The sequence below is a fragment of the Nelumbo lutea genome, chromosome 2 (genome assembly GCF_056320005.1).
Source record: "Nelumbo lutea isolate HS-2025 chromosome 2, American lotus-T2T, whole genome shotgun sequence".
Taxonomy (NCBI): domain Eukaryota; kingdom Viridiplantae; phylum Streptophyta; class Magnoliopsida; order Proteales; family Nelumbonaceae; genus Nelumbo; species Nelumbo lutea.
Window position 1 is genome coordinate 18,143,344 of NC_142685.1, and position 24,615 is coordinate 18,167,958.

The 24,615-nt window shown below is 35.8% G+C and overlaps 1 protein-coding gene across 11 annotated transcripts; it reads left to right on the forward strand.

The window, feature by feature from the left end:
* The first annotated feature begins 318 nt into the window (after positions 1-318).
* LOC148868935 (putative inactive histone-lysine N-methyltransferase SUVR1) lies at positions 319-21,416 on the forward strand. 11 transcript variants are annotated; one of them, XM_088969668.1, is made up of 8 exons: positions 319-1,224; positions 1,972-2,123; positions 2,331-2,391; positions 7,545-7,619; positions 7,718-7,813; positions 7,902-8,000; positions 19,973-20,054; positions 20,787-21,416. In XM_088969668.1, the coding sequence occupies exons 4-8, from the start codon at positions 7,593-7,595 to the stop codon at positions 21,059-21,061; spliced, it is 579 nt and encodes a 192-aa protein (XP_088825794.1). In that variant the 5' UTR covers positions 319-1,224; positions 1,972-2,123; positions 2,331-2,391; positions 7,545-7,592; the 3' UTR covers positions 21,062-21,416. The 11 variants fall into 11 exon arrangements, with proteins under 11 accessions (XP_088825794.1, XP_088825796.1, XP_088825799.1 ...); XM_088969669.1 differs by having other exon boundaries at positions 929-1,224; positions 7,575-7,619; XM_088969676.1 differs by having other exon boundaries at positions 988-1,224; positions 20,731-20,853.
* The last annotated feature ends 3,199 nt before the right edge of the window (positions 21,417-24,615 follow it).

Below are 24,615 nucleotides of genomic sequence, written 5' to 3' on the forward strand. Positions count from 1 at the left end.
GGGGGAGATAACGCTGGCTGTTACGCGATGTGATCCCGTGAAGTTTGGAACCGCTAGAGGGATTTTCGAGATCGTTAGTGGCACGTCGATATCCCTGAGCTGACGCCTTTAAGTCCTGAACTGGATTGAATGTCGAAGTGACTTGGCATCGAAGTATTTTTGTTGTGTTCTAATACCGATGCGATCTCGTTTTGGGGTGACCTTGTCTCGGGTTCATTTTAACCTGGGGTAGATGGGTACCCGAGACTATTATGCTGTGGGCTGATCATGCTGAGATGATAGTTAGACCATATCCACGTGTCCCCCTATTACGAAGTCGGGCCAAATCACCCTTCATCAAAAACATTTCGGAGGGTGGTTTATCATCCCATTCACCCCCATAGTCGTCTTCTTTTTCATCATCATCAGCTTTGATGAGAAAACTGTTCCCGCGCCTTGGTTACAGATTCCATTTATATCGTCCAAGTAGTCCCCCTTGAAATCGAAATCGACATGGGGTGGATTTAAACATAGAATTTGAAATCTCAGCGAAGGGGGGCGATGCATTTTGAAGTGGAAAAGAGGCGTGTTGTCGAAAGAGATCTCCCTCTCCCGTAACGAATAGAGTCCCGATCGGAAGCGCTGCATAAGTGGTTGGGCAGGAGTCGTCAACCGGAGCGGTCGCCGGTGCCGGAGAAGAAGAGCTCGGGTGAAGGGGAGAAGAATGGGGTCAGGGAACGGCCAGTTTAAGCACGAGGGATCGGTTGAAAGGGCTGAAATGTTGAAATGAGGGTTTTGGGGTTCACGGAACAAGTTAACGACCGTTCCGTTAATCCCGCACGTGGGAATATTAACCGCGTGCGATTAGACAAGTGGCGGACGCTCGATGTGTGGGGCGAGAAGTGGTGGGGCGCAGATTTGAACTCATCGATTGGAGCCGAAAGGACGCGCCGACGCGGTGCTTGCTTCGCGAGCAAGAAAAATAGATTTTGGTAGTGAGAGATCTCGAATTCCATTCGGGCATATGGCCACTCCCGATCTTCCGCCCAAACTGCTGAGTCGTATCAGCGCACAATCAAACGCCGACAACTGTCCTTCCTCGCAGCTCCTCTTCATGCGTACGGCTCCAAAATTCACCCATTCCCCATTCCTTCTCTCGACGTCCCCCTATTCACTCTCCACTGAATTCGGAATCCAGAAGTTCTCCGGCGTCGACGATCCTTTCGGTAGTCACACCGTCCTGAGGTAATGTCCCCGTCTCTCTCATCCCTCTCTCTCTCTCTCTCTCTCTCTCAGACACACATCATTTGGTACTATTTTTTTCTTTTCTTTCACTACAAAATAGAGAAGGGGAGGAACCCACCACCGGCCATCACCAGAAGGATCGTCGCCGGGTTTTCCTCCACTGAGGAAAAAAACCGCACCTATTTGATGTAGTGGGAATACAAATCTCAACTGGTGTCTCTGGCAGCAGGGCTGTTCAGAGTTCTTGATATCATAATGGCTTGTGAATATCCACTGATTTCATCAATATGCGATCCTCAGTAGGTACTAACTGGAACTGGATTGACCAAAGTTCTTTGCTTTCTCGACAAACTACTAAGAAAACTATCTCTTTCACGAAGCCGTGAAGCAGCCCGAACATGACGAGCAGCTCGAGTTACTGTTCTCATCTTCAATCAAATATTCAAAAGAATCTATACAAACTTAACCAATATAAATAACTATGGCTTCTGATAGACTACTCAGGCAGCTTCCAAATTACGCGCTGCAACAATGAGACACAAAAAGCAACTAAATTCTTCATCAGTCTATCAAATTTACATTGCTACCCAAATGATGTGGTATTATAAGTTTATTGATAGATGGACACCATCGGCTTTTTAGTAATAATATATGGAGTGCCCAAATAGTTTTGTATTCTTTCACTCCATTATTTTGCTCTTTCCATCTCCGAATGCTTCTTCTTTAATGGCGTCGTTCTTCCTTCAGCTCTGAGTAATAGCTGGCTTCTGCGACTTCCTCAGAGATATGAGCCCCGGGAGCTTACACACACATCCTCTTAAATCCACTATTACGTCATAATCTCTCATATGTACTTCAATTTCTCTTCCATCCTTGGATTGTGGACCCCAGAATATCGGGTAAGCAACTCTCTTTCAAGTATCTCCTCATTCTCTCACTTCCATTACCACCGACGTTCCTCAACTTCATTTACACGGGCTACTCCTCTATGGGTTTTCCTAATATGCATTTGTGGCTTTTTGAAGCTAGGAAGCGTGAACATATGAGATGTAATTTCGTCTTACTCCAAAAGATTGAAATTTTCTTTTGTTTTGTTGTTTTTGTAGTGTTGTTAAAACCCTGATTATTTATGCTTTTGTATGCTTAAAGTATAAGCGTCAAAATCAGGTATTTAATTTCTCTATTTCTCATTTTCCGACCAAATTGAAATGTTTCTTCATATTATCTATTGTCCATTCTGCATCTCTAATTACATTCTTTTACATCTAGCTTCATTTTATCTTTTTCATATGCAAGATTTTTTTTTCTTTTTTGGTAAACGTCATATGCAAGATGATATTACTTTAAACGACAACAAATTGCTTATAATACAAAAAATTAGGTGTGTTTTATTTGTCATGGTTCAACAAAGATGCGTAGGTAGAGCATTCGGGAAGTTATTATTTATACTTCTTTATCTATAAAAAAAGAAGTTATCATTTATAATGAGCATTTTTGTTTTTATTTATTGATATATATATAAATAACTTATCATTTATAATAAGTTCTTTACATCCATACCCTAAACTGACTTCTGATGTCATGTCATCATACTTATTCATCATACATGCATAATAAGTTGCTTTAGAAGGTTCTCTCTATTTACAAAACAGATATTTAACAAAAGCTTTCAGCATCATTAACGCATTAGGCCATATTTGGTTCAACTCTCATTCTTGCTCATTCTTTCCAATAATAAAGTTCTATCATTGGACAAAAATGGGTTGAAATGAGCAAAATGAGAAAATGTTGCTACAAACCAAACACTTTTTTTTTTCCAAAAAAAAAAAATTCTTTTTTGTGGCAAGAATGAGAATAAACTTTGAACCTATTTGGTTACAAATTTCATTTTCGTTCATTTTTCTCATCAACCAAAACAATAATATGGTATATATACAATACTCATTAGCGGATATATAGTGGAAACATGCAAGATCCACACCAACAAAACACATATCAACCATGTGGGTCGCACATCAGTAACATAAAATATAAAAAAAAGAAAAGACAAGAAACTAGAAAAGCTTTTGCATTTGGTTCCACAGAGAAAATATAAAAGAACATTTATCGCAAGATTACCTATTTGAGACTAATTAAAAGGAAATTAGTTTGTTGAATTGAGTAGGCAGTTGTGCAAATGAAGAAAGAGCTTAGAGCTTCAAAATATAAATGGAATTTAAAAATTGCAAAATTAAAAATAAAATTAATAATATGAGGAAGTACAACATATCTAACAATTTTATAAAATTGATAATAGTATATTCAATAAAGATAATATGTTAATAAATCATAAAATATGGTAAACATCATAAAATCGTGCCTCGTATTTCGCATAAAATCGGTTATAAACCACTGGCCTAGATCTTCACTAGCAGATGGCCAACTGTTAATGTCTATTGGCATAAGTTTTTACGACAGGTTGCTGGCCATCCACTGGTAAAAACTATGCTGGCAGTTATTGAGACCTAGGTGACTGCTGGCATAGAGCTTTCTTCCAAGAATGAAAATGAGTAATATGAGGCATCATTGTTTTTCATGCTGTAAGTTGGCTCAATTTTTATGCCATGAACTCTTTTTTTTCCATTCTAAAATGAATGAGGCTCATGCCAAGAATATTGTAACCAAAGATTCTCATGTTATTCAGTAAGATTTGAAAGAATGATGCCTGTGGCAGCGAACTAAACATGGCCTAAAGTTTCCAAAAAAATTTCTGCCGATCCAATTCCTGAATCTCATTAATCATATAAAGGCCCACTATTTTACTTACTTTCAGCAAGAACTGGTTTCTTGCATGGATAATTAAGTTATTAGAATTGAGGATGACAGTGCCTGCTATTGATAGTTAGGTTATTAGAATTGAAAATAACCATTATCAAGGCCTATCAGTGGTAATGTTGCACATTAGATAATCACTTAATATTCAAACCATCTAACCATAAAAATAAAAACCAATCAGGGTATAGGGACAGTTGCCCAAAGTTGCTTCATGTTAGTTTAAGTATAAATTAGCAAACATACAAGATAAAAAGATAAAATATCAACAGTGCAATGAAAGCAATGTCAAATATGCAAGATATAGGGAGGGATGGATTGTTCAAGGACCCAACATGCTGCATGTTTTACACAAAATGGCTGCTCTCTGGCTCAAGGCTACGTTCTTGAGTTGTCACCCCAAAATTTTATCATTATATCAAGAATGACCCCTTGAGTATAGCAAGTGTAATCCTATGCTGTTATGGAAGCCTGATCCCTTGATTGTAAAACAGATCCACTTGACAACACTTACAGGGCTAGCCTTTGGAAAGGAATTTAAAGTATAAAATGTTTTGTACAAAAGACATGGTTAAGTTGCAACATACCTGAATCTCTTACCCACAAAAAATGTCATATAGCCTAGGTGTCTGCCCATAAATCACCTTGATAACAATACTGAGAAAAGAGCAGCCCCGTGCTTATCTGTTAAAGACATGAGAACCTTTTCTACATCCTACAGCCCAATCTGTTTCCAGGCACCTTTGAGCCTACCCAACCTAAACCTGAGAGCTAATTTTTAGTTTAATATGACAAAGGACAAAAATTTTTCAATTTATCAAACCTAGTTAGGAAAATACTTTTGCATAGAACTGCACTAATGTTTCTCCTTGGACAGTACCTAGTTAGGAAAATACTTTTGCAAGAACTGTACTAATGTTTCTCCTTGGACAGTTACAACCCCAAGAAAAACAGAAAACATAAGACCCCCTCAACACATTAACCCAGGAGAAGCTTGTTGAGCAAGAGAGAGAGAGAGAGAGAGAGAGAGAGAGAGAGAGAGAGAGAGAGGCAAGAACCGAGACATGCAATGCTTTCTTTCGAAAATTTCCGAAGGAAGACACATTTCAAACACATCTTGTCTTTTTTGAGAAAGCCACACGGTTAGTAGATAAACACATAAAATAAAAGGAGAATGGCTTTGCACGAGTGGCACTCCCACCATATAGATACCATTTTTTGAAAGGAGAGACTATCCACTTAGCCCATTGTAGATTCCATATTGTGCCTCCTCTTTCCCTTTTCCCTTTAATGTGTGTATATATATATTTTGATAAATAGTATGTATATTATATTAATTATTTTGTCTATAGATCTTTGTTTCTTGGTTTTGTTTGATGGTTTGGAAATTGGAACAAGATCTATACTATTATAAAAAGAATGAATGAGAGTGTGGAACTTTTCTAGACAAAAATGCCCACAATTGTTATTTAGTCTATCTCTAATTATGAAGGTTGAAAATGTAATTTCAATTAATGATTTTCACCTCATTTAATCTCCTCTCATTAACTCTTATATTTAAGGTATTAACTCCCATTCTCTCATTAAATTCTATATTTAAGCTATTTATTTCACTAATAAATGCTACTAATTAGATCTATGTCCAATACTTTTAACAATATAAATCCATATATTTCAAAACTTACTCAAAAAACAAAACCATTCTTTACCCAAGTGATGACTAAGCAATTCAACCATTTAAATCAAATTGGTCAACCTATGAAGTCATAGTTAGATAATAAAATTTTTAAATAGAAAAAATATAGAAAATTACAAAAATGTAGAAAAAATAGACACATTTATGATGTTTTTATTAATCAAATTAAAAAAAGTAAGTGTAATAAACAAGAATTATTTTTATTGATGATGAAAATGAAATAATCTAAAACTAACAAAAAATGAAATTATTTTCCTGTTTAGCGGAGATCAATAATTCAACTTTTGGGTCAAATCTGTCAACCTTTGATGTCATAATTAAATAATAAAAATTAATAAAATATAAAAACAAAAAATAAAAAAATACAGAAGTTTTACAAAAAAACATTTAGGCACATGTATAATATCATATGTTTATCATATTAAACAAAAATAAATGTACATAACAATATTATTTTTAAACACAGAAATAGAAAAATTATAGAAAAATTGAACACATCTATAACTCTATATTTACACTATTTTTAAAAATATGAATAAGATTGTGAAACTTTCTTTTGACTAAAATACCATTTTTTGAATTTAATCCCTATTTAATTGTGAGGTTTAAAATATAGTTTGAAATACAATTTTGACCTCATTCAATTCCTTCTTTAAATCTTACATTTGTTTTGATAAATGAACAAAAGAAAAAAAACATTAAGAAGATAAAACATTTCAAAAAAGAAGAGTCCAACCAAGTAGGTAGGTTGTCAATGGTACCCAAAACTTTGCAGCTCAATATGAGGTGTTTACATAATCAGATTCAGATTTTGCAATTTGCATCTGATTAATAGTGGAAAACAAAAAATATAAAAAAATAAAAAATGAATGAATTTTATAGAAAAAATTTGGATACATTATTACTATCATTATTACCATTTAGAATTCCCATGCGTATACTTACTAATAATAACTAAAAGGGTCTATCTGCTTGTCTTTTATCATTCCATAAAATATCATCCCATCATAATTTTCAAGGCGCCAAAGCGAGGCTAGGTGATAGGGGGCTGCCTTGTCGTCTAGTTGCCTAGGCAATGGATTTTTTTTTAAGTAAAAAGCATATATCCTAGGGTAGTTCCCTAGGTTCCATAACCATATTTCCTTAATAATTATCCATAATTTTCATAGGAAAAGTATAAACTTCATGTTAAAGTATAGAAAATCAACATATTCATGAGAAGAAAAAGAAGAAAGAAAAGAAAGCTCAAAAAATATAGGGACTGAACTCCTATTTTTGTTATAGGAAAACAAGAAAGGAAAGGTGTGGGAAGAAGATGTGTTGATTAGGAAAAAAGTTTTATGTTATTCCTTACTTATTGGTTCAGGTTTTGAAGTTTTTTGGGGTTCGACACAGCATTTAGCAATGTTTGTGTTGATTAGACCCTAACAAAGAAGAAAATAATAAAAAGAAATTAGTATATAAGCACACAAAATGAATATTTTAGTTTAATAAGGTCTATTTTATAGCTTATCAGAAAAAAATGATGCCTATTTTATAATTATTAATCTGAAAAAATTAAGAATATAAAAGTATTTTATAACACAATGTACAAAATTGCTTTGATGATTAGGCAAGGTGAGCCTGCAAGGGCACCTTGTCGCCTAGGCGGTGCCTTGACAACTATGCATCCCATGTATGTGCATATTTTATAATGTTTTCACCTCGTCTATAATTTAAAAATATTTCTGTATGACATTTTCAACATGTTTCCCTCTATTTAGATGACCTACATTTCCACCATCACTTATGGACTCAATATATGCTTTGCTAGATTCTTCTTAGTCCTGTTTCTGTTTTCTAGTGACGTAGAAGGTCAGCAATGCCTCCGAGAAGGAGAAACAAAAAGGTCTGATCGATCTATCCATTCTTCATTGCTTCTCAATTGTTATTTTTGGAACTTTTTTTTTCCTCGTTCTTATGCCTCTCGACTGACAAGCTTTGCAGGTGGGTCTAAAACGTATGGATGCTGCAGTTGATGCCTTGTTTCAGATGGGGTTTTCTAAGAGCCTAGTTAGGAACACAGTGAAAAACATCCTCAAGGTAGGTTTCTTTTAATTCTCTCCCTAATGGCCTCTCTTTGAATTTCTTTTCCTTTGAGCTTTTATTAATATTCAAAGGTTATTTTCAGGTTTATGGCGGAGATGATGGGTGGTCCTTCATTGAAGAGGGTTCTTACAAGCTTGTACTTGATACAATCTTGGAAGAACAGGAGAAGCAGTGGGTTGTGGTATTTTTCTTTGTCTTAATTTTGTTTTTAATTAGTATCTCATCTTATAGAACTTCCACAATCTTTGGGCACCATTGCAATCACTACCAAAGTAAGAGGATCATTGGAGGTTTTGCATTTTCCCCTGATTGCTTGAAAAATATTGGTACAATCCACATATCTTTGCTTTCAGTTACACAGTTTCACACCATCCACTGCACTTTTAAAACACTGACTGTGGATTTCTTTTGCTGTTCTAAGATTTAAGGTAATATAATCTGGTTTTGCTTGCTTTATATGTGTAACAACAACTCTTAGAGTCAATGATGGCAATGGGGGAATTGGAAGGGATTCCTTGTTCTAACTTTGTTTTAATTTCATTGATGATTATATATTTTTTATATTCTATTTGTTTCCTCTTAAAAATTCTTATCTCTACTTCATACTTAAAAGTTTTAGCAATAAGAGTGTTTGACTACTAACTTTATGCAATGAGACTGATTGCACGGATATGTCATCATTCTCCAAACTTTTATCATTTACCATTCGTTTTGCCCTTCTATTTTTATATCTATACCTGTATTCTACATGGCTACTTGTTTTGGGTGTGACCCATGTGGAATATGGGTTCTAATAAATTATTCATAATAATAATAGAATGCTCAATTATTTAATTATTTAATAACTTAGTGATTATTTATTAATAATTAATTGATTATTAAAATAATTACTATAATAATATAATAATTATAAGAATGTTATTATTATTAATATAACAGTAATTAGCAAATATTTTAATAATTATTATCAGAGGGTGGGCTTTGGTGCAATAGTTGGGTTGCTCCATTGCGACCTGGGTGACCAGGGTACAAATCTTGGAAACAGCTTCTGTGTATGTGCAGGGGTAAGGTTGATTACATCCATCCCTCCCCAGATCCTGCATTTGCGGGAGCCTTGTGCACTGGGCTGCCCTTTTTTAATAATTATTATCAATTATTATATTCTGATGTTGTCAACAAACATTCTCAAATCCAATGTTAAAATGGTCAATTGACGTTTTTCAGAACTCAGCATTCACAATTTAGAGGCATTTAGATATTAAATGAACATGGCCTTAATAAAACTTCCCACCAGCAGCTAAGGTACATAAATTTACAGGGTGCAATGTGAACAAATTTGTAACAAATTACTAGGTTTCTCCATTGGCTGCAAGCTATTGCACCAAGTTGGCATGGAATCAGGTTATAGAGTTAGTGGAAATAGGGAACACTACATGCAAATTCTTAAATCTATCCATAAATGAGATATTTCTTTTGGCATGGAATGAGTTAAAGGAAACACAACCTTGTAATTGGAAAGAAGATTATTCCAAAAAGAAAAAAAAACAAAGGGTGATTTAGCATTTGAGGATTGGAGACAAGCTGTCCTAGAGACCTGTATTGAGACCAAGCAGGGGATTTAGGGTTTGGATCGTTTGGCTCGAGGAAATACCACCGGGATTACATTCTAAAAGAAGGGAGGACTTTACATTCGGGAATCACAAATAAAGCTTTTCTCAAAGACTGGAATTGGATCAATGTTTTGTTTAGTGTTTCTTAAGAACTGTTTGATAATGGCTGAAGTTACTGAATTGAATGACTTATTTCTGTCTTTTAGTAAATAAAATAATTAAATAATAAAACATTCGAGGGGTGATAATATATCCAACTTCAGCTTCAGCCTTTAAGGAACTCATTACCTCCTTAAAAACTTGTTCACCAACAGACAAAGCAATAAGTTTTTAGTCCAGCTACTTGAGCTGTTATCAAACAGCCCCTTACAACCACTTATAGGTAAGTATTTCCTAATCTTTTTGAATCTCTGCTCAAGCTTATAACCTTTGGTTTTCTTTGCTTTCCCTATCTGGTTTTCTTTTCCTTTTGATATTTTCCTAATCTTACCCATAATCAGTGATTTCAGTCTGCCAGTGTTCATAGTTATGCTTGTGGGCTTTCACTTTTGTTACTGGCTTATTGCAACTCATCCAAGCTATTTCCTACTTTTTAAATGTTTATCTTGATGTCTTTTGGGTCACTGATTGGTCTGAATTTCATATCCTGTTTTTAGATTTCCTTGTCCATTGAGTTTTAGCTGCTGTTTAGAACCATCATGGGATTGATGTCAATTAGGGTGTGCTGTTGTCAATATCACTTGCACTGCATCTTCCTCAGTGCTGCAGTCACTGCTCACTGGATTTCATTTTCTGCTACAAAGAATTATTGCTGCTACAACACACCTTCACCATCTGTTGCCGTTTGATTTACTGAGTCAGTCAAGCATGCTTCCACTACAAGAAATCTAGGATATAGTGATTTTCCTATAGTGTCACTATATCATGCTAAAACTGTCTGTCTACAGTGATGATCTCAAAAGGATCACTTGTGCTACTGACACAAAGGTATTAATTATGCTCCTTGCAAACCATCACTAAACTGTTCTATGGTGATGGTTTCTGACTGTCACTAAAAAACATTAGAAACATCACTATCTGTACATCTATGGTGATGCTTATTGACTGTCACTATTCACTAAAGCTTATAGTGATGGTTCATGGTGTCACTGAAATCCCCGAAATATGCATCTCTGCTAATTATATAGTGACATTTTATGTCTGTCACTATAAAAGAAAATCATTACAACTGACTATCAACTCCCTATCTTGGGAAGACAACCCCCAAAATAGTTGGTTTCAATTAACTCCCCAAAATAGTTGGTTTCTTCTTCTTCTTCTTCTTCTTCTTTTCCGCTTTTTACTCTCCTTTCTATAAAAGAAAATCATTACAACTGACTATCAACTAATTGGTAATCAGTCCAACTTCTCATGACAGCATCATAGTAAGATGGTGCCCTCCTTCCAATGCACCCCCCCATAGTAAATAATCCATTGTTAGGTGGCTTTGCTTCAGCAGGTCTTCAAGCCCATCCTAGCTAGAGTCGTCCAATAGTGAACCATTGCCAGCTCAACCTAGCAAACGCTTCCCAACCTACTTTCAAATTAATAGATATAAAATAAGCACAAACAGGGGAAGCATTCAGTCAAGGATCATTCATACCATATAAGTTATTCTTGAAAAGGATGGGATTTTCATCTCCAAAGTCCTTTGCCTAACATAATATATCTGCAAGGGTCCACCATTCAAACTAGTGATCTCTGTGTGGTCCCCGGAAAAAATACTTTTCCTCATCTTCTAAAAGTAATGTATCCAACAGGATTCATACAACTATGTTAAAAATGGATTTATACAATTATTTATTGGCTTGATCTCCATGCACACAAGTGATGAGTAGAAATCTTCTGAATCAAAAAAATTATAAAGAAGAAAAGAAAAGAAGTGTTTCTTGAGGAAGAAGAGAAAGAGAAGAGAAGGGTTTGAGAAAGAAAGAGCAAATCTTATCTGGCCGCCCTCTCCATTGGTATTTATACTTTAAGTAAAAAAAGAGTACAATGACTAATATGCCCTTATAGGGCAGCTAACACAAAAATCTCAATAAAAAACTTAAAAACATCACTCCAATGGGTCCCAACAAGTGTGCTGTGGTCCCCCCTCCCTATCTGAACAAATAATAAACAAAATTAACTAATAAATCTCCACAAAATCCTCAATATGATGATGTTTAAAATATGTTATCTTCTTAATAATGCCTAGTTACCTATTCTTAATGTTCTACACAAATTTGACACTCATGTTTATCACTTTCAAATGTATACACGATTATGTGCACATGTAACAGAATTCCTAGTAACATTTGAAATTTTGAAATATTTTTTTTTTTTGGAGAAGAGATAAAGTATCATTTCATTGAAACAGAAAAATAACCAAGTACAACCACATGGCTGTACAATGGGGGGGGGGGGTACAAAGCAAATTGGACCACTATCCCATTTGAGATTACAAAAAGATTTTCAACTTCCAAAAGAGAAGTAATGACTGATCTGTCTAATAGTCGGTGTGCTGATGCCCAGGATAACAGCTTCCCACAATTTTCTGCCATACTTCCTCCTGCCACCCTTTGCTCTGGAACAGCCTTGTGTTTCTTTCTTGCCATATCGACTAAAGACTGCTCCTGGAACTGTTTGCCTATTGGCTTTTCCTTTTTTTACTCAAGCATTGTATTCACCAACCTTTTACAAAATCTTCAACTGAAGCTGGACAGCAACTCTTTAGAGCAAAGATCCCAAAACACTCTCGCACAAATGTTATAGGTGAAACTGCAAATCAGTAACAAATGATCACTTGATTCTTCAACCCTGTTGTACAAAGCACACATTCTGGTGAAGCGATCACCATTCCCCTCCTAATCAGATTGTCCTTTGTAAGGATCCTGTTCAAGTAGGCCAGCCCAAACCCCACTTTTGATGGGATATGCTTGCACCAGATTATGTTTGAAGGAAAATTCCTTCTCTTCCTCTTGAGCCAACATATTATTAGAAGATTTAACCATGAACTGACCCTTACTATCCTCTGACCACACTCTTCTATCTTCTGAATTCCAATTAATTTGCAAGCTGTACAGCTTCTGATGTAGCATTCCAAACGGTTCAATCTCCCTTACTATCCTCTGACCACACTCTTCTATCTTCTGAATTCCAATCAATTTGCAAGCTGTACAGCTTCTGAAGTAGCATTCCAAACGGTTCAATCTCCCATTCATTCAGATCTCTTCTGAACTGTAGATTCCATATGTATTCCCCATTTTGAAACTGCAGTCTGCCACTTTTACCTCCTTATCAACAGCAACAGCAAAAAGTTCCGGGAAATCATATTTTAACAAAATTTTCCCACACCAACAATCTTTCCAGAACCTGACTGTGGTTCCCCTCCCAACTTCAAACTCAATTGCGTTACTGAAAAGACTAACTTTTTCAATTCCTTTCCAAACCAAGCAGCCATACAACTAATTTGCTTCACCCGGATCCCACCCCTCATTTCTCGTGCTATATTTTGCTTGAAGTGCTCTTTTCCCAAAAAAAAAAGAACTCCCTTGTTGACTGAACCTCCAAAAGCACTTGCCAAGCCTTCTCATACCCAAACCTCCATTCAATTCTCTTAGTCTTCTTATTCCCAAACCTCCATTCTTCTTTTGTTTACAAACCTTTCCCCATTTTAATAAATGATTTTTCTACCATCCTTCCACCCTCTCCATAAGAACTCTATTATTCTTTTATCAATTGCCGAAGCCATCCTTGCTGGAATTGGAAAAAGTGATAATAAATAAGCAGGTAGAGAAGAAAGAACACTTTTTATTAAGGTAAGCCACCCTCTCCACAATTGGTTCCCAAATAGACTTAGCATTGCATTTGTCCCCCAAGGGCATTCCCAGATATTTTATTGGGAATTTAAATCCCCAAAAATCTGCCCAAAGTTGCAAGTCTTGCACCTCACCTACTGCTACCAGATAACTTTTATGCACATTCAAATGCAGTCCAGAAACCACTTTGAACCACCACAATGTTGCCATCAAACAGTCTAACTGCTCTCGAGAATCATTGCAGAAAAATACTGAATCATTGGCAGACTGTAATAAAGGAATCTCTACTCTATTCTCCTCCACCGCGAAACCCGTCATAAAACCACTCAACACTGCTCTCAAAGTCAGTTCCCCAAAACTTCCATCCTACAGAAAAAAAAAGGGGGGGAGACAAAGGATAACCTTGTCTTAAACCCCTTGAACTTCTGAAATGATTGCAAGCCACATCATTAATCAACACTGAAAAGGAAGGAGTAGTAACACACACCTTCATCCAATTCCTCCACCTGGAACTGAAATTCATGCTCCCTGGGATGTAGTCCAAAATATCCCAATTTGCATGATAGTAGGATTTTTCTCGAACCATCATCCTACACAACAACCAGCTCTTCTGCTCCTGAACCAGGAATCTAGTAGTTCATTTGCTATTAAAACCCCATCCGTCAACTGACTTCCCTCAACAAAAGCTCCTTGAAACTCCGAAATAACATAACTCACGACTGGTTTTATCCTTTTTCCAGCACTTTGGAGTTTGGATAAGATTTTATAAACACTTCCAATAAGACTGATCGGTCTGAAGTCCTTAAGCTGTTCAACCCCTTATTCTTGGGGATCAAGGAAATAAAAGTGGAGTTTAGACTTCTTTCTAGAGTAGCCAAAGCATGAATCTCTGAAAATATAGGCATGATATCTTTCTTCAAAAAACCCCAACATTTCTTGAAGAACTTGATATTTAAACCATCTGGGCTAGGAGATTCATCACATTCCAAATCATTCATTGCTTTCCACACCTCCTGTTCAATAAACATCCTATAAATTCCTCACCTGTTCCTTGGATAGTCTACTGAATTCCAAACTGTCTACCTTGGGTCTTCTCTTCCATTCTTCCTTGTAGAGGTTGGAGAAGATACATATTGCTGCCTCCTTAAGTTTAGCTTCCTCCACCTCTTCCCCATTTATGACCAGCCTCTTCATCAAATTTTCTCTTCTTCTAGCATTTGCCATTTTATAGAAGAACCTGGTATTTTTATCACCCTCTTTCAGCCATAGGCATTTTGATCTTTGCCTCCATTTCATTTCCTCTTGAAACACTAATTTATCAAAATCTGCTTTTATCCTCTTCCGAGATTTGTCCATTTTCTTCAGCTTTATCCACCTCCATTATAGTATCCGGACATTCCTTCTTTCTTATTTCCACCCCCGTATGTACCAGTTTCCACCATACCATTATCTTCTCCTTTAGGCTCTTTATTTTTTGATAACAATATAGCTTGTCGAACCTTCAAAATAAAATTGAACCACCAAGACTCCAACAGACTCACGAAGCCCTCCTTTCCCTGCCAGAGATTCTCAAATCTGAAAGGAGATGGTTTAGTGGGATTCCGTTACTGTCCAAGTAGATTGACATGTGATCTGAAAGAGGACGAAGAAGGGATTCCATAGAGAGTTGGCCAAATTGTTCTTCCCAGTCTATTGAAACTACAAATCTGTCAAGTTTTCCTAATATTGCTTCCTCCTGATTGCTTGTCCAAGTGTATTTTGTTCCCAAAAGAGGGATGCCAACTAATTCCCATCTGCTCATAAACTCCCCCAGAACCCCTCTTGCCCTTTGATGCCCTGCTTCCTCCTTTTTTCTCATGTGAAAATTTAAAATACACCTCCATTGTATGTTTAAAGTAATAAATTTATTTTCAAAAAAGTATATATGAAATCTTTAACATATACCAGGAAGGCGCCAAGTGGCTGATTGGTAAATATCCTGCTGGTTGTATCGGAGGCTTGGGGTTGGTTCCCGCCTGCAGCTGGGTTGAGGGGTTTATGGGCTTGGGGCATGGGCTACCTCCCGTTGTGTAGCCTCATGGAGGAAAAAAAAAAAACTTTAAAAGAACAAACCTTTTGTAGTTGACCAGTCTGGGGATAACACTGCAGTATTCCCATTGTAGTTGGTCACAGCTCCATGTGCAAGGGAGAGAATCTGCCTACCGACTGTATCTGCACTAGGTATTTCAATTCGAACCAAAATTGGTGGTAAAAAAAAAAAAACAATAATTATTAAGGGTAAAAACTCAAAAAAAAAAGGGTGGACCAAGACAGCAATTTGGAATCTTAACTGACAAGGGCCACATAGAGACAGAACTGAAGGCTTATCATAAAGCTTGGAAGTTGAGAGACATCATATGCCTGAGGTTCAGAGCTTTCAAATGGAAGCTGGTTCCCTGGTATGGATGGCATGAACCCGGAGCTGTAGGCTGGGGCAGTGGGAGCAACTGAATATTGAGGACCACCAGATGGCAAAGCTATCTCTGGATTTGACTGGTCGTATTCTGTGACTGCAGTGGATGATACTTTTGCTTCCCCTAAAGATAAATTTTCCAGCATGTGCGTAGATGATTGTGCATTATCAAGATAATCTTCTTCCTGAACAGTTGAAGATGCATTCTGATTGCTGTGGCCAATAGAACACTCCATGTAAGACAGTGTTTTAAAAGCACAAGGTGCAGGGGTCAATTTGCGCCTTATGAGGTGTGTGCCTTTTTAAGCAAGGCACAAAAAAAAAAGCCAAAAATGCAAAAAAAAAAAAGATTATTAAACATAATATTAATAAAAATATAAACTTGAATTTTAAAATTAACGTTTTAAAAAACCAATTATCTAAAATTAAAATACATAAATATAAAATGTAAAGCATATTCAAATGAGAATTTAAAAATAAAATCAAACATATAAAACCCACAATCTCTTTTTTCCTCACTTGCATTGCTTCTAGTAGCTAATGTGATGTAAAACATATTACATTCCTTATTCTATGAGTCGCCTTTGTGCCATGCTCGAATTGGAGCTTCGAGAACCCCCTATTTGGTAATGTTGTTCATTCATTCATTCTAATAAAATATCTTGTTAAAAAGTAGTTAAAACTTAAAACTATAAAATCATCATTTTTTTTGTGAGAACTAAGAATTTAAGACCTAATGTGGCTCCGCCCCCGGCCCAGCTGCTAGACAAAAAAAGCAAAAAAGCCTCAAATTTTCCAAAGGCGCACCAGGCACACGCCTAGGCACGCTTGGCGTGCACCTTTTGGAAGGGCTGCGCCTATGACTTGGGTGAGGTGCCTACCCTAAAATGCACCTCGCCTGTGTGCCTAGGCGCACCTTTCAAATCACTGGTAAGACATTGAAAATCTGAAATATTTTTGGATATTAAAGACAAACAGGTGACAAGAAATCACCTAGGAAAAAGAAAAAGAAAATACCAGTAACAGTCTACACACCCAAATACAAAGTCCAACAATCCTTTGATGAATCCAACCCCAAACTCAAGCTTCTTGAGCTGCAACAGAATACAAGAGGAGCCTCAACCTACAACCAAAATTAACACCCAATAAATGATTCCAAAATCCACAAACCCAAACTTCCATATTTTTGCAGCCTTAGGCTGCATTTTGCATTCCTAATTTTAAGGACTTATCTCCTTTTTTCTATCAAAATGCCCCTATGAATTAATTTCCTTAAAATAAGGAATGCCAAATGCAGCCTTAGTCTAGATGGATAGCTAATTTCCTTGTCCATCTAATGACTCTAAAATCAAGCCAAATGGCATGAGTAAATACATAGGTAGCCTTAAATGTCATTATTAAAAGTGATTTAATATTAGGTTATATAGTCGTGTCCTTTGATGTTGATTTTATACTAAAATTCTATATGCTGTGCTGTATATATTTATTCTTTGAATTTCGCAGCATGCCTTTCTTCAATCACTTAGGCAACATAGAATTGGTTTCTATCTCTAGTCTTTTATTTTTTGAGGTTATAACTTATAGGTTGATTTCTGTAATGCTGGATGATTCTAATAGATAGTTTTTAAACATGCTGCCTTAAGTTCCCCAGGGAGTAATAAGTGAGTAAGATAAAGTTGGAAACTCCTTCAAGTATTTTAGAAAATGGTTATAGGATTCCCCAAAGCCTTCCTTTTATCACTTATTTTTGAGGAACCAAATTGAATCATTAGGAAACAGATTAGTCTTTCTTTGTCAAACTATGCTATTTTCAAAGTGAAGATTGTCTTAACATTCTACGATTTTTTTATTGGTAACTGTTCATTTTACCATTAATAGATACTCTCATGGTTAGGAGGCTTTTGTTCTTTGTCATGTTAAGATCCGCTTTACAAGATTATGGCCCTCAAGGTGTTTAATTTTCAACTTCATAGAAGAAAAAGAAAACTAGTGGAAATGGGAGAAGTAAGACATATCTGCAATTTTTATCTAAATAAAAATATAAGAGCAGGGATTCAATATAAAGGGTAACACCTTGCTTTACTTTTAGTTGGGTGCATTTGTAAATTTTTTTCACACAGAGCAACACCAAATTTAAAGTATATGCAAGGTGAAAATTTTGCCTCACCTTGGAGCTTAGAAGAATGGCTAGGTAGGTGCAGTAAAGCTGAATCAAACATGCAATTGGGGCATTTACTCCAAGTATATGTAAAACAAATGGCCCAAAGCAGATCCTGCAATAAAAAAAACCACCCCAACTGCCAAATACCTCAGAACACATAAAGAAAGATGAAAGGGAGAAAAAAGCCCAACTGCCACTACTCCGTGGCAGTACTCTGGCAGGAATTTTGGGAAGGAACGTCTAATTAAAAAAAGCCTGCTCTCTGCATTCTGCCCTTGGATATAACAAAATGTTTACATATTATCAAGTTTTATCATTTATGTATCAATAATAACTTTCAAAATAAGCTGTTACTAGGTAGAGTCCAGTGCAGATGGGGTGGGAGCTGCTTTCTTTCTCGATCAATTACATAGAGGTCTCAGAAGGTGTCTGAGACTTGTGAATTTGTCAATAATAGCTTTCAAAATAAGTTGTTACTAGGTAGAGTCCAGTGCAGATGGGGTGGGAGCTGCTTTCTTTCTCGATCAATTACATAGAGGTCTCAGAAGGTGTCTGAGACTTGTGAATTTTATCCTCTCCTTTCTGTACATGATGGTAGGCTGCGGAGTAGTGGCTTCATGGTTAAGTGGAGGCAGGGTGAGGGAGAGTGGAGGGGAGGTTGTTGAAGAGAGTGAACGAAAGAGTGTGGTAGGGAGGGATGGGTTGTGAGAGAAAAAAAAAAATAGAGCGAGGGGGAGAGATGGAATGAGAAATAAAGGAGCAAGAGGTGGGGATTTGAGAAATTTTATAAAAAAAAAAGTAGGATTCGAGAATTTTACAGAGAAAGAAGATGCTTCAGTTGCAACAAAGAGAAAGTAGAAGGGAAGGGAAGAAAAGTTGAAAATAGAAAAGCTGAAAACAGCAAAAGGGCGGGTGAGAAAAGTAAAAAAAACACATTGCGCATGTGTATGTTTTCCTTTTTGGATTTTTTTTTTGTGTTTTGTTTTGTTTTTTTTGTTTTGTTTTTTGACCTCTAATAGTTCTAAATGAAGTACTTGATTTACTGACTGTTTAACAATAAATACTATTTTTTTGGGTTTTTTCAGTGATGGTCCTACAATGTAGAGTGACGTTACTTTATAGCCATTGCTAGTAATGTTGTAATTAGTGACTTTCACAACGAAATGTTACTTATAATGGAGATATAGTGATGCTCCTCAAAGACTCTCACTATATCATTGATTTTTTGTGTTCTTTTGTTTGTTGCACCTCTATTGGTTTTCAGGTTATTTCTAACTGCTCAGCTGTTACTCCAGTTGGTCCATTCTCACTTCTCTGATCAGTAATCTCTGGTCAGGATGAAGTCTATTTTTATTTGCTGAAAACACTAGGATGAATGTTTGCTATGGTCTGTTCATGAATATATTGTGCACATTAGTTTGGTACCCCTTTTGCACATTTTGAAGTTCAGTCCGCATTTGTCTGGTTTTTGTGCTTTGTTTATAGTTGGTCAATTTCTGTTTTAGATAGTGATACACTATTTTTACTTTGTTGGTTTATAACAGCATACTTCACTCTTGGTCATGACAAAACAGTTTTGCATTCCCTTCATTTTTCTACTCAATATCCAGATTCTCCTATTCCAATTTTGGTGTTTTTTGCTTCGAAAAAACTTTAATTACTTAAAAGATGTTGGATACAGTTTGGTGGGGTCAGAACCCATTCATCCTCAAGTTCTGGCCTGTAACACCATGCAGCCAATATATGAGCTAATGCATTAAACTGTCTCCTAATATGCAAAGAAAGAAACAGAGTGTTTGCAAGAAGCTAATTCCTTCACATCTAAGAGCAGATGTCTTCATTGCCATGGAGCAGCTGAGTCTTTTGCCTTTGTGGCTTTGTATGATTGATGACAGAGTGTATTCCAATTTTGGTGCTACTCTCTTTCTTGTCAGTTTTAGTTTGGTAACCACTGGCCACTGGGTGATCACATCAACTGGATTCTCACATAAATATGCTGCGCACACGTGTGCTTTGCATGTAGTAGTTATTTGTGCATAAACTAGTGAAGACTCACCAATAATTTTATAGGAATTCTTACTATATCCTCAGGTTCAGAAAGATGAATCATTGAAAGATGCTGAAGCTGAACTTGTGTCCACCGAACCTCAATGTGTAATGCAAGTTGGAATAGGTGACGATTTTTCACCTCTTGTTGTTTCCTTTGTTTCTTTAACGCACCCCCTCCACTCTGCCTTTGTTTGGCCCCAATTTGTTCACATGAGTTCTGTTTCACCAAGAATCAGGAGCGCTATCCACTTTTTTATTCAAAGCATACAAGAAACTTAGTTTTGTGGAGATGCATGCTAATTGGGTTTTGAAAGTGCTTGGCTTTATTTTTATAATATTTTCATTATGCCAACCATATGACATTTCATAAAAGATGTTCTTTTGTCACCTCATTTTGTTGATTCAGGATCACTAAGGTGATTCAACACAATTTGATGATTCAAAAACCTCTCACAAGTCCCAAGACTAATCATTGTGATCCAAGATCTCATGCAAGAAAAAAACTCTGTACACAGCATCTAATCGCACATTGGGGATATCTCCCGTACATGTATGTTAGATTCATGGGGAGATGTTCCCAATGTGTGACTGGATGCCCTGTTATTGTTTGTGTGGATTACAAGTTGGTAAAATGGAACATTCGATGAAACCCAGTGATGTCAAACACGGAGTGAATATGCAAGGGTCTGCCAATGAAATCACTTTATCATGCATTCATACCGAAATCAAATGGGTCAACCATCCTCATAATTTATCCTTATAGATGGTATCTCAGGTTTCCTTCTTTTTAATTTATGTAGTTATTTTCCTTGACGAGTAGCTCTCTCTTGCTCTTTCTGGAACCCGTCTCTTGCAGAAGGAGAAGGCTCTCAAGAGCTGGATGGTCAAAAGTTATTGATCGAAACAACCTTGCCTTCCATGGCTCTTTCGGAATGCACACCGTCACCTGTGGTTGGTGTCCCACAACAGAGGCGAAGACCCTATTATGGGTGGATCACTAGTGATGACGAGGAAGACATTGTTTACCTCCAAACAATGGATGATGCATTGAGGCGCCCAGGAGTCGATGTTGGACGGGCTTCTAACAGAACTCGCAAGAGGCGGTGGGATGTGAAGCCAGAAGACATGTAAATTTAGAACATTTAGCTTTGTAGATGACTCATGGTATAAGTGTGTAATTACATTAGAACATTTAGCTTTGTACATATGTTACATACTTACATGTACATTCCTGTATTGGAAATTGAAATACATGCTGGTACGGGCTTCTAACAGAACTCGCAAGAGGCGGTGGGATGTGAAGCCAGAAGACATGTAAATTTAGAACATTTAGCTTTGTAGATAACTCATGGTATAAGTGTGTAATTACATTAGAACATTTAGCTTTGTACATATGTTACATACTTACATGTACATTCCTGTATTGGAAATTGAAATACATGCTGGTACTGGCATAAAAAGCCAGTGAGTGGTCTTATACATACAATTAGCGAATTTCGATGCAGATCAAGGTTCAAAGTATCAGAAATGTAAAGTGCATCGGAAAGGTAATTTTAAGAAACGTATTGGGATATGCTTTGTATATATGTATGGATACAGACAAATATGCTTTGTATATGTATGGATACAGACAAAAAATCAAGATATGCATAAATATGGTAAAAAATTCAAATAAATTTTAAAAATATATTACTAACTATATTTACATATTTTATATGATTGTAAATAAGTCATTTAAATGTGAAAAATCATAATTTAATGGTTTATATAAAGTGTGATATATTGGGACACAATTAGTAACAGTTGAAAAATGATGGAATAATTAAAATGTAAAAAAAAACAAAAATAAAAATAAAAATAAAATGTGAATGCCAATTTTTAAAAACCAATATAATTAATATTAATTTTTTATTAATATATAAATTTTAATAATTAATTCTAGCATTTATTAATAAAAACTTGGCGAACTTGTGGTTGTTAAAATCAATTGATCAAAGTTCAAAGCTTGTTATAACTAAAATTTGAAAATTTTAAACTAAGAAAACAAAATTAATGATAGGGGATCATTAATTGCAGGAATTAATGAGAGAATTTGAAATAAGCGCTAAAATTCAAATTCGCCATGGAGTAATTGGCTAATTAATGAAAGAGAAATTAAACTTAAATAAATGACATTAATGAGAGATTTGGTATTAAATATGGATTAACGATATGGATTTGAACAACATTAGACTGTTTTAGGCTCGTATCGGCCGATGCATATGAAAAGAAACAGAACGAATAATTTATACACATTTCGTGGGTTCTTGTTGCAACGATACGTATCGTTTGATACGGGTCGATACGTTGCGATATTTTGAACCTTCATGCAGATTTGCCAACTTTTTCAATTAAAAAATGGACCTTTTGCAAAAAAATTGACCAAGTTTGATCAATTGACAATGTCTTAAAAATAATAGAAAATTGAGTGAATGGGAGGAAACATAAAGTTTTTAGGACAAAATTACCCTTTTGTTAAAAATAGAATCCATTGAATCCAAAGAGCATTCATATTTTGTTCGTTCGACTCCATCCATTCAAATTGCGGTTGGTTGGAAGCATCTCCAAGTTCGAGTTTGACTCCATTCATTCAAATTGCGCTTGGCTGGAAGCATTGACTCCATCCATTCAAATAACTTCAAATTGGGAAGCATCGATTTCATTTGGTTGGGAAGCATCAACTCAATCGATTCAAACTGTGGTTGGCTGGGAAGACTCCTTCTTCAAAGCAATATCCCTCGTAGTTCGAGTTCAAGTGATTTGAGGTCCTATTCTTCATCCAAGTGTGAGTTCAAGCGATTTGGGATCCCATTCTCCGTCCAAGTTCGAGTTCGAAATTACTGCTTGATTGTTTGTCTTTTCACAAAATTTAGAATTATTAGGAAGGGGTTTCTTCTTCTAACCTCGATTTGTGTCAGGTCTCATTCCCTTTATTTTTTTCTTGTTTATTGTTTCTCCAAATCTTTTTAACTGGCTTGGGAAGATTTTACATATTTTATTTTTTGTTTGTTGTTTCTTTGTATTTTCATTTCATTGTTTAAGTAATTGATGTAATTCTTTTGTCAAATTTTGATTATGTATTCTTTTGTTTAAAAAAATGAAAGAAATCCCTTCTTCTAAAAATGTAAGTAAATAATGATTTAGTTGAGTATTTGCAAAATGTAATTAAAAGAAATAAGACTTAGAAGTCAATAGAAAGTTGGAAATGTTGCCAAAATTATATAAATGGCAACCATATGGTGATTTGAATGTTGAAAAAGCTACAATTTCTTTTGACCAAAATATCAGTATATAATAGCTCATAAAATGAGTTAATATACATAGGGCTCTAGGACCCGAATTATATAAATGACAACCATATGATGATTTGAATGTTGAAAAAGTCCCACTAGAGGCACTAGAGGCACTAGAGGCATAGATTTATGGTCGTGCGCAAATATAGCTTGTGTGCTTTAACATCGTGGAGTGGCACTTGCCCAGTAGATACATGATGCAATTTGGGTTTCTAAGTCTATAAATATGAGAATCATACAAAACAAAGAGGTTCATTGAGTTCTAAATGGTTTTGATGGTGTAATTAACTATAGGGGGATAGATGTTCAAAACTGTAATTTATGTATCAAAATTGCAAACAATTATCCAGTTTGTTTACTGCCAGATGGTTTTTAAGTCTGTAAACATATAAGAATCATACAAAACAAAGCGGTTTAGTAGGTCCTAAATGATTTTAATGGTGTAACTATAATGCAGAGGGATAGATGTTTGCAACTATAATTTATGTTTCAAAAAGTATAAAAGTATTCAAAAAAATTATGTTTCAAAGTTGCAAATAATAATCCGGTCTTTGTAATGCTGGATGGTATCCAACTTTGTAAAAAACTATCTGATCTCTGTAATGACGAATGGTTTCCAACTCTGTAATTAACCATCTGGTCTTCTCCATGTCGGATGGTTTATACATTTGTGAGAATCATATACTGCCTTATGGAATGTTGGGCTCTAGATATTTTTGATGGTGTAAATACTATTTTATCACATGAGGGGCTGAAATTTACAACTGCAATTGAAGTTTCAAAATTGGAATAAACCACCTAGTCTGTGTAATGCCAGATGGTTTCCAATTCTATAAAACACTATCCGATCTCTATAATGTCGGATGGTTTCCAACTCTATAAAACACTATCCGGTCTATGTGATGCCGGATGGTTTCCAACTTTGCAATAAACCATCTAGTTTGTGTAATGTCAAATGGTTTACAACTCTGTAATAAACCATATGATCTTCCCCATGCTGGATGGTGCCTAAATCAGTTAAAAACCACCTAGGTTGCTCCATACCAGATAATCTAGGCACAAATATGTTCTTGTTGTTGATCGCATAAGTAGATATGTAGTTTGGGTATTAATCACAGAGATAAGCATTATGAGGTTTATTCAATTGTCCTGCTGTTTTTGCCAATCTAGTATTACCATTCACCACCTTCCTCTAGTACACTTGCTTTGAAGATGGAGTCGATGCTTTCCAACCAGCCATAGTTTGAATCAATGGAGTTGATGCTTCCCAGCCAAATGGAGTCGATACTTCCCAATCTAAAACCGTTTGAATGGATGGAGTTGATGCTTCCTAGCTAGCCACATTTTGAATCG